Source organism: Pocillopora verrucosa, chromosome 2 (genome assembly GCF_036669915.1).
Source record: "Pocillopora verrucosa isolate sample1 chromosome 2, ASM3666991v2, whole genome shotgun sequence".
Classification (NCBI taxonomy): domain Eukaryota; kingdom Metazoa; phylum Cnidaria; class Anthozoa; order Scleractinia; family Pocilloporidae; genus Pocillopora; species Pocillopora verrucosa.
The window spans coordinates 9116832-9128001 of NC_089313.1; the positions used below are offsets into that span (position 1 = coordinate 9116832).

Consider the following 11170-nt stretch of genomic DNA (forward strand, 5'->3'; position numbering starts at 1 on the left):
GGGATAGTTTCAAGCTCTATTATCCGCAATACGAACGTTTCCTTGACAACGCAATTCCGCCATCTTGGTTGGAGAGAGACGTAGTCGACGAAACATAAAAACTGATTTTGCAGATTATATAGAAACGTTTCAAAATGACAGTCAACTTAGAAGAATACTTTAGAACCACATTCGAGGATAAGATCCTCGTGTAAGTGGCAAAATCATGATATGTGAATCTTTCTAATGTATTGGACTGTCCAGATAACAATGTTGTTATATGCAACGAGCAAAGTGGTTAATCAGTGTCATGCTTTCTTCACCAGAAAAATGCCAGAACGCGAGGACGACCACCTCACTCCGGCTACAAGACTTCTGGAAAAGAGAAGAGAAATGTCCGAAGTTGAGCAAGCACTTGCAGCTCAGAAAGAGGTCGGAATATATCAGTTTACCGTTAGATATATCGTCAAATAACACTTTATTTTTATACAATCTCTGTCACCCCAACAAATAGAAAATTCAAAGAGTTAGAACGCAGCATAATTTATGAACTGGTACAAAGTGTATAACTGTATACAATTGTGCATGTAATAGATACATTTTCTATGAAATTAAACCATTTTGAATCAGCGGTTTAGGGACTTCTGTAGTGCACATGTGAGGCTAACGAAAGTAACTCTTTTCATCTTATGTTGAGAATTTCCACATAGCCAGTGCAAAATAAAAATTTACAAATACAATATATCAGGTGTCGAGGGCATACATCTTCAGATACCCAAAGGGAAAAGACTGACAAGAAAAGGGGTTCTTGAAAGAGTTTCAGTCGGCACCCAAGAAAGGTCAGCATTGCTGACAGGAGCTTTAAAACTGACAGGAAGCCCTCAATATTGCATTTGTGACCTCTAGACTTCTCGTTATGCAGCACAAGTGTTGCATAAAGCTATTTGAAAAATAGATCTGTGTACTAGTTCTTGTCAAGTTCAGTCATATTGTTCAGACTTACATGTACCAATCAAGGCTCCTGTGGTGCACTTAGATCATTTGCCATTCAGTAAGAAGACGTGATAAGTTTTATCTTATTAATTTATTATTAGAAATTCCAATTTAAAAATTCCTCAGAAAGTAGGACCTAGAGATTCTTTCATTTTACTGTTTCTTTACTGTTGTTTACTTACAGTCCACTGTGGGGGAGGGGGTTACCAGATGTTTCTTTTTATTTATTGTGCCTTTTACTTTCGCTTTCCCTACTTTTTTCAAATTCATCAGGAATTTCAAATGAAAATGGAGAGTCTTCAACAAAGAAGAGAGGAGCTTGACAGAAAGGAATATCAGCTAAAAGAATCATTGCTGAAGTTTGACAAGTTTTTAAAGGTATGTTCATAAATGGATTTCAGACAAAATCTGGCAAATTTTATATCAATTTAGTTGCATGTAAAAGCAACTATGCCAAGAATAGACAAGGATAACTGTGTATAAATGGCTGCTGTTCTAACAGTAAGCAGTTTTAGTAAGGTATGCCTCAGGCATTGATCCTGGGACCCTCTCTCTTCCCTTCATTACTCTTTAAGTAGTATTCATTAGTGCGAAGATTGCTTTCATATTCATCTCTTCCTTTAATTTACCAACTACAAGACCAAGTCCATGCTGGTAACAGGGAAATTTTTGTAGAAACTTGTCGCCTTATGTCAACTTACAGTGTAAATGGAAGTGATATTGAGTATGTCACTAACTTCAAACTTCTTGGTGTTACAGTAGATCAGGACCTTTCATTAAATATCCAGACTGAGTAGTTAGACTGTATGCAAAAACTTGGCCAAACCTATTGGTCTCATTCATCACATAAGTCCTTCTTTAGAACATAATCAGCAAAAAACATACTACTCTACAATTATCAAACCTGAATTGTTCTATGGAAGCATGATTTTGACTTCTTGTAGTAAAGGAAACCTTAAGAAATTTCAGCTGTTCTGTGCCTTCAAAAACAAGAAGCTGCCATTATCCTTGGTGCAGAAAGAACAGCATCTTCAGATAGTTTATTTAACATTTTAAAGTGCATTGATTTATATTTATTGATTCTGCATAAAAGGCAATCCCTTAATTATGCAGAATCTCATAAGAATAAATGCACCTTAATTTCTAAAATGCAGCATTGAATACCCCATATAATCAAAACTTTAACAAAATTCTTGAATGTGACTGGTGACCACCAGCCTGATTTGAGCACTAGTAGGACAGTGTACGCATCATGCTTGTAATTGGACAGTGTAATAGGACAGTTTATGCATCATGCAGGTAATTGGACAATGTAAAAGGACAGTTAAAGGGACAGTTCAGACATCATGTCTGTGTAAGTGGACAGGTTAACTGATGTTTTTCTTTTATGAAAACATATAACCGATGTCTCGTTTCTTTCTCAAATTTTGTCATAGTTTTGATTAATTGGTGACAGGACTTCGTGTCCTCCAATTCTGTCTGTAATCATCCTTGTGATTAACAAATCAGACTCCCGCTTCACAGTCATCCAATTTTGTTTATCACTTGTATGATTACAAACCGAATTGGACTCCACTTGGTCCTATTACCATTATATATATTAATAATTTACTTACATCAGAAACTCTGACAGACATGATACATGTATCTCTGCTCATCTTAGTAATCTTAATTTTCCCTTAATGTAAAAGAAATACTGTTTGTGATCAAACATTTTTAAAGAAAGGAAATTGCTAATTGTGGACCTCAAACAGAGTTTTATTGCTAATAATTTTAAGTTCACTTTTAAATCAATTTTAAGCCATTAAATTCTCACCAAATCATTCATGTCATTTCAGTGGTTTTAAATCCTTTTAAAATATCTTTTCTTGTAAAAATTTCTATCATTAGTTCTATATTCTTCAATTATCATAGCTTTGTATTCTAGTTGAATGTTTACTTTATACTATATACTATGGCTATTTTATTTAGATTTCCATTTATTCTGAGGGCCATGAGTTCATTTGTGAAATTATTGACTAATTTTACCCTGGCTTGTTAAATGAAGTCCACTTACTAACTTACAAAAGAAAATTTAGTGAAACAATGTGCAAGGAATTGATCAAAATAGAAGAGTTACATAAAGGCAAGTTAGCTGTTTGTATTTCAAACTGTGCAACCTTTTCTGCTAGATCTTCAATGAAGGAATATCACATTTGCTGTTATGTATAACAATAAATTATTTATGTTTAAATTCAGGAAAATGATTCTAAGAGGGCAAGAGCACTTAAGAAAGCTGCTGAAGAAAGAGATATGAGAAGGGCAAAGGACAGGGAAATTGCAAGGTGGGATACTTAAAGCCAGGGTATAAATCAATTTTGCTTATGGACAATGTTGCCCATGCATTGTGGCCCACTTGTAAAATGTGTTAATCAGTATAGTAATCAGCACACAAGACATTGGTAACATTGACCGTATGTCAGTATAATATAATTCACAAAGGTGAGAGGAAGAAAGGCTTTAAGGGACTGGAGTGAAACATACCGATAGTAAACATTTGTGTATGTGAGTGTAATCAAATGAATCCCTTTTCATAGTGAGAATAAATTGTTTGTGTTTAAAAACTTTGTGAATCATGACTTGTTTGGGAAACTAAATTTTTGTTGCTAATGAAGGAATTTTCCACAAGGCAATAAGTATTGCAGAGTGTAAAATTTTTTTGATGGCCAATCCCAATCATCTAAATGAGTGGGAAAAAAAAGAAAATAGTATAAGGCAGCACTGGAGACCAGTCCATCTTAAAGTTATAGACCTATTATGTACATGTGTCATGGCAGCTATCTAGTAGAATGAATATGTATGCATTGTTCAGGTTAAAAGAGGAAACAGCTACTTTAATGAAAGAGAGGGATCACATACAATACAAGTTGGAGAGAAATGTCATTTATCAGCAATATCTGGAAAAGGTTTTGGAATCAGCAGAGGAGGTATGTTAATTAACCAGCATAATGTCAATTGCTTTGTTTTAGCTTTCTGTAAATAGCTGTGTAATATATTAATGTTGCTCATTTCTGCCAGGTTGATTAACAGTACCCTGAACCACTAGTCCAAAGATAGCCCTTTACTTTGACACAAGATCATTATCTATTTCTACAAGCAAGTTCCAAGACAAAATGGTGTTGTCGACAAATAGTGATATTGTTTTGAACAGATTTAATTTGAAAAAAAAGGGGAAATTATTTTGATAAATTTTGTAGGCAGTGAGCATGTAGCTCTGAAGTCTTTAGTATTTTTCAATGCTGAGGTGACTGTCTCACAAACATAACTGATCCATAATTTTTATTTTGAAGTGGCTGCGTACATTAACTGAGATGTTAATTTTGTGATATCCTTCTTTTCAGTTTCAGGAGATTCGGGAAGTTATTGCTCGGTACGATACGTTAACAGCAACACATCAGGTAATGATCAAATACACCATGAGGTCTATAATGATTATGTTCAAGGCATGGAGCCATATTGGTCCCAAGGGATGAGCTTTCATGATAAAATGTGGTTTGCTTGTACAACATACTGGAAAATTAATTTCCACAAATTCAGTGAGTGTTTCTAGACATAAGCTAGATTTATTTCAGATGGACTAAAGGATTGATGAACTAAAGGATTAATGAACTGAAAGCCTTGGTAATGAATTAGAGCTTCCTGGCTCTCCTTCAAGGAGGAATTCTCACTTCTTGCTGTACTTATTTTTTTGTTTTAAGGACCTTTTGGAAAGAGAAACAAAAAATCAGGAAAAGTATGAAAAAGAAAAAGGAAGACTGGTAAAATTTACAGAGGTAAATGTACTACATGTCTCATTAATTTGTAAAATTGTATTTTGAAGTTGTCTCTGCTCCTGTCAATTGCAGTCAATGGTTAAGACCTAACCAGTTAAAAATGTTCTGATTTGTAGGAAAAGAACAATGAGATATTAAACTACAACAATCAGGTAAGCAGTAAATTCTGGTTGCTACAATTTTTTTTTTTTATCCATTAAGGTTCTGTTAGCCAGGAATCAATGTTTTACTTAAATTGCTAATTTGAACATGAAGAACTTCAACCCAATCAATACAGTTTCCCTTTTGATTTCCCATTAAATAACAGCTTGCACATTTACAGACGCAACTTGAGAGAGCCCAGAGTGTTGCAGTGAAATGGTAACTTGAAGCAATTTTCATTTGCTTAATTTTAGTCATGTGCTATCAAATCCTTATCGTATTTCCCTAAAAGAAGGTTGTAGTTTCTTACTGGTTACTATGCTGACTTGTCTTTTCAGGGAATCTCAGTGGACACATATACAAAATACAGCAGCCAAGAAAACTCTTCTTTTAGGAAGAATAAAAATGTATGTGATGAATGCATTGTGTATCATGGAATATATTTGCAAAAGTTACAATCCGGAAATAGATATTCATAATTGTTTGCTTGTATTTCTTTCACCGCAGGGCAACCCACAACTTGTTCATGTTAGTGAACAGACACCTTAAACAAAACACAGTCATAGAACATACTGAAAAACAGCTAGAAAAGGTAATGTCAAATGTTAAGGTAATGTTAAATGAGGAGACAAACATGAACGTAGACATCTACATGTTTAACAAACCGGTATCTTCTGGTTGGATTAGTTGTCTTTTTCGTATGCCTCAGTGAGTAGGTACTATACTATAGTCATAATGAAATAAAAAGATGCTTAGGATGTTGTAAACCATGTCTGCAAGTTTTAGCCAGTCCGTTTTGTTTCTTTAGCTGATATTTTTATTGGATAATTTTAAAAACTTTTGAAATCCCATCTGGAATTAAAACAGAACAGGTTTACAGCCCCGTTGAATTACCTAGACCTTCGAGAAACGAGCCTAGTTCAGGATAATTTTTTTTATTTATTAAGTCATTTATTTGCTGCATTACAATAAAACTTTACAAGGAAGCATGATGGGCCAATTTTTAATAGAATAAAGTGTATTTGTAGGAAACGTAAATTGAATTACGAGCCTTATGTAAGGTTAATCTTCCTCCCAAAAGGATAAATTTCGTAAAAGTTCTAATAAAGCAAACAACACTTGTTTGTCAGTCGACAAAGATTGTCTATAGTTAAATTCAATTCATTGCTCAACTTCTTTGGGTGATGAAAAATCATTTTTAAACTTTTTCCTTGTCATCTAATCTGTGCATGATATATTATTCTCATTATCAGATCCAAGTATTTATTCAAGACTTGACTCAAATCACCAATGAAATCAAACGGGCAGAGACAGCTGCTACCAATGCCACGTCCGCCATGAGTTAAATGAAGGAAAAATTTGTTGAGAAGGAGTATTGAAGAAGATTTAGTTGATGTATCAAGGACTGATTAATGTCTTTTTTTCAATCTGTATATAACTGTGTATATTGGAATAAATTCGCTTGCCAGCGGCCTATAAATGTCTATTTTCAATCCTAGTTTAATTTTCGGAATTTATTACATCTCACTCGTACAACTACACACATCCCTCTTGATAAGCTTTCCTTTCATTTTCTCACTCACAAAATGTTTTCTATAACCTTTACGTTGGTCCGTCAGTTTGCTTTAAAACCAAGTAAGTGATTTTACAGTTACATCGTGTAACTGAACGGCTGCAAGGGTCCTGAAATGTGGCCTTATTTGCAGACATGTGGCTTGCCTTGGAATACCTGGTAAATGTAAGGCTTGCAGCGACTAAAACAAATCACACTGGGACGTCGCTTTAGTCGAGTCGCAAAGGAGGTAATGGGATTATCTTAAAGTACAGGTCGCGAATGTCGAGACTGATCCTGGAAAACCACAGTAACAATTAAAGGTAATTTGATGACAATCGCATTCACAACCACAAATCAACCAGGATTCCACTCTAACCTGAAACAACGAGCGAAATTTCAATCAGTCTTAGTAAAAACTCGCGTAACAATGGATCAAAACGCTTGAGCAAAATTCCCAATTCGACAATAATTCAACTTAATTAAAATTGAAAAACATGTAAAGCGAAAACTACGCTAAAAACTCCAGTAGAATACGTTGAAAAAATAAAAAGATGGCGATGTGGCTGATTAAGAGCCCCGGGTTCTTCAGTATTTATGATGGGTGTTCACTCCACAAGCATTCAGTCCAGTTTGTTCCTCAATTAGAGAATCTAACATTGTAACATACTTTTATTTTTTCTTTTTCCTAATCAGATTTAAAAGAATTAACTAAAACCTGAAAAAGAAAAAGAGAAAGCTTCTAGCATATCGTTCCTGATTGCATCACAGTGTACACCATTCTTTTCGAGTTGCTTAGTCTAATTCAATTAAAAACGCAAATTGGTATCGTGATCGTCTTAGACAGTCGTTGCAATTTTGCTCCTTTCTTTTTTACCTTGGAAACGACAAGCGTTACGTTCCATGCAAATACCAAAAGTTTAACAACTTGCCGTCTCTTTTCTCTTCCTCTTTTACCCTAAAGTAAAAATATTAACCTCTTACTAACCGAGTGTAAGGGCCGCACTGAGGAATATTGGCCAGTAGTCGTGCGCTCGGTCCGCACAAAAAACGAACGAGGGCCAATATTCCCCAGAACGGCTCGAGCAAGCGAGATAAGTAAGTAGTTTGTTATATAGTCTTCAGACCAAACTTGCTTATTCCCATCCCCCAAGGCGACGATGAGTGCGTGCTCATTGGCCAGAAGCCACAGAAGGCATGAATTCCACATTATTGCGATTAACGAGAAGATGAAGAAGTCCATTCATTCCTCCAATGGGCTGTAAAAGTCGCACCAAAAACAATGGCTCTTAGCGATAGTGAAAAGTCACCTGTTTTCGTCAATAGGAAATCAAAATAAATAATGTATGTGTTTCTGGACGGTAAGAAGGTCTTGCACGTTGCTTTGACTGGCAAGTCATAGACTGGTTGAAACCTACTGAAGTATTTGAATGGTGTTACTCTATCAATTCCTGTGCCGAAAAATTACATTTTGACATGTTAAGAGTTAAAAGACCTCTGGGGAACCATTCTGAAACTGTTTCCAAGTCATGATATTCAAAGTAACTAAGGTTTTTGATGAGTTATACATCATAGTATCGTTGGCATTGAGAATAGTATCACTTGTTGGTTGAAAGCCTGGGAGAATATTTACTTAAATCAAAAAGGGTAGTGATCCCAGGATACTGCCTTGAGGTACTTATATGGGCATATTAGTAGCTACAGGCTGATGTGATTTGTGAACTGTTTGTGAGGTAAGATCTAAAACACAGGGAAGTGGAAGAGGTAAGACCAATGTTCGCTAGCCTCTGCAATGGATGGTGACAATCACCCGTGTCGAAACCTTTAGATAGATCCAGGAAAACAGCACCTGTATATTACCAGCGTCAGTATTCTGAAGGATATTGCCTGTGAAATAATTCAAGGCTGTCCCAGTTAATAACTTCAGTCTGAACCCAGAGTTTTTGGTTGAAAGGATCCCATTGTATTAAAAAATGTAAACACCGAGAAAAGCGCGAACATTTAATTTGCTTACACATTGGACAAGAGGAACTTGACGTGAGGCTGGAGAAGTTTTCGACAAGGTGAGCCAGAAGGATGGTTTAGACTATGAGTCTAAACAATTATCATTTCCGGCTCAGTGAGTAGATCGGCGACTGGAGTGATGATCAGTTTGGAACAAAGATTAAGTCTCCTTTCATTTTCTTTGCCTCCGCAGTCGAAGATCTGCTTCGCCTTCATCATGAGGCAGTCTGATCAGAGGCGTGCAATTGTCGACAACCGAGCGACATTTCAGTGCGCTCAAGTTCAAAGAGTTTGTCCTCTGGAAATGAATATCAATTTTTTGAAATCGCTTGATATTTCTGAATAAAAATATCTGAAGTTTGAAAGAACCTTTCGGTGGAAAATCTGTGGAAATTTCTGACTGCCGGGCATTTAGTCTATTTGGGACCGTGACCGGCTGCCGGGCATTTAGTCACAGCGTTTTTCGTAACTGAAGAGAGCACTTTGTTCTTTTCTGTGGCTTAAAGCTACTAAGCAACCAATTACTATAAAACTAACATTTTACAGAGGAGGAAGATTCTGTGAAAGAGCACACGTTGGTTGGATTTCCCTTGACGCAATATCTTTGAAACGCAAAGCGAACGAAAGTGCTCAATTTCGGTCTGTCATGACCCGATATATCAATTCCTTAGGGTAAAAGCGATAAGTTCGTTTTTCTCGAAAATAAAAACATATTTGAGAGACAAAAATTCTCAGCGTTTCTTGTCTTACTAGGGGCTACTTGCGCGCAAAAATAGAAACAATTTGAAATTATGAGCCTTGCCTCAAAATTTAAATTTTTGTCTCATTTTTAACGGATGTCCTCTAAAGGGTTTAGCAAATTAAGGAATCCCTGGGGGCAACTCGTTAAACAAAACACCGTATACAAAAGTAAAGTTTCAGTAAGAGGTCCGAACGAGAAAACTGGAGATGTCTTAGCAACCGGCGAAGACCTATTTCTTGCCTCTGAAAAGCGACTATATCTATCGAAACACAGCTTTCTCTATAGAAACTAGCACAGTGTCATTATCAAATAAGCAACTGTTTTCCATTTTTCACGTGTCTGCTCTTTGCCCGTCTACTCTGACCGACAGCCTAAAGCAGACTATGGAATAAATTAAGTGTAAGATAGGGTGTGGGTTTAAAGGGTTGCAAAATCGGCATTGGACGAGAGTTTCAAGGTCTCCAGTAGGAGTCAAGCGAGTGTCCAATATGGGGGCCTGTTAGGCTGTCAGCTCTCGGTTGATGGACCGCGAGGAAAGGGATTTGTTCTAAGTCTAACAGCGCTAGCAAGATGTAAGCATTAACATTAATGGGAGAAATTTTGGCGATTTAAAAGTCAATATTACTACAAAATGTCGCGCTCAACTCCAAGGGATTATTAACGAGTGAATACAGCCCGTTGTGGGCTCCCAGCGAATCTCAAGATCAATGCCAGGTTTCGATCATCCGTCAGTTAAATTTTTTAAGAATATAACATTTTAAATCATTGAGGAAGCCATCATTTGACTGGACACACCAAATCAGACAAATCAGCTTGCTTGCTCCTCCAACATGTCGTGGATATTGCTCGTGTGCTCTGGTATGATTTGTGATTATTACACCACAGTCCCACTGCCTTGAAATCGAAGGCTTGGCGCCTATGCGAGCCGTTACTTCTCAGTCTCAGCATTATATAGATTTAGCCAAGCCTAAAAGTGGAGCTCTTGTTAGTTTATTTTCCAGCCCTTCTTTATACTGAATAAAAACTGTAATAAATCTCTGGATGTAGAAGAGTTTCTTCAATGGATTGAAAGACCAGTTCGGGGGTGGAGAGGTGGGGAAGAATTGACGAAGTCTGGAACCTGGGGACGATGTTCTCACAACTACACACATGCTAGTCAGCGGTATCTTAAGACAGCTTACGACCTTCGTCGTTCTTGGGTGATGCTCTATCGAAGACGTTCGTCAAAGGTCGAACACACAAGTTTATAGTACAGCGGTTAAATTTAAAATACATCATGTAAGCTTCAGCACTTGTTCCCCACGAAAAATTCAAAAAAGACTGTTCAAGATCGTTCTGAACAAAGGAGCTTTGAGGTCCTGCGGGAGTTTCTTGATTTTGTTTGAGTAATTTGTGGTTGTCATAAAATAACCACTGAGATATATATTTCTTTTGAAAAATTTTCATGGGATCTTTACCTGTAAGCTAAATGCGAGTACAAATTTTTTCTTATAACAGGCACATAAAATGGCATTACACCGTTACTATTTTCTTCCAGTATCAATCATTAGGAGGAGAAGAAATATTACTAAATGCGTCATCGCGTAGTTTATAGCGATTCCCCAAATCCTAGATTCATGAAAAAAAGCCACCAAACTATACTGCTCTGTTTTTGATTACTCACATGTGGCTCACAGATAAAGATATACAAAAACTAATAAAAATGTTTTCAGTATGTTTGAACTATTTACTAGGTCATCAATGCGCTAATAAGCCTAACGGTAATGTTTGAATTTTAGACGGTAATGTCGTCTCTTAAAAAGTAAATTATGAGAGAGATTCTCCTTGCAGCGTTGAGTCCGTTGAGAGAAGTTCAATGTTTTTTACTTACACAATACGAAAAATTTGTCAACACTGAAACTTCAGATAATTCGTGAAATAACGAACGGGAATTTCAGGAATTGTACA

General features: G+C 36.4%; 1 protein-coding gene across 1 annotated transcript; it reads left to right on the top strand.

Moving 5' to 3' along the window:
• Positions 1-49: 49 nt before the first annotated feature.
• LOC131799559 (coiled-coil domain-containing protein 42 homolog) lies at positions 50-6393 on the top strand. The gene is made up of 12 exons (XM_059117277.2): positions 50-190; positions 306-411; positions 1246-1350; positions 3211-3296; positions 3824-3938; positions 4353-4409; positions 4710-4784; positions 4901-4936; positions 5092-5144; positions 5264-5332; positions 5433-5517; positions 6179-6393. Exons 1-12 carry the CDS (start codon positions 135-137, stop codon positions 6269-6271), a joined length of 936 nt encoding a protein of 311 aa, XP_058973260.1. The 5' UTR covers positions 50-134; the 3' UTR covers positions 6272-6393.
• The last annotated feature ends 4777 nt before the right edge of the window (positions 6394-11170 follow it).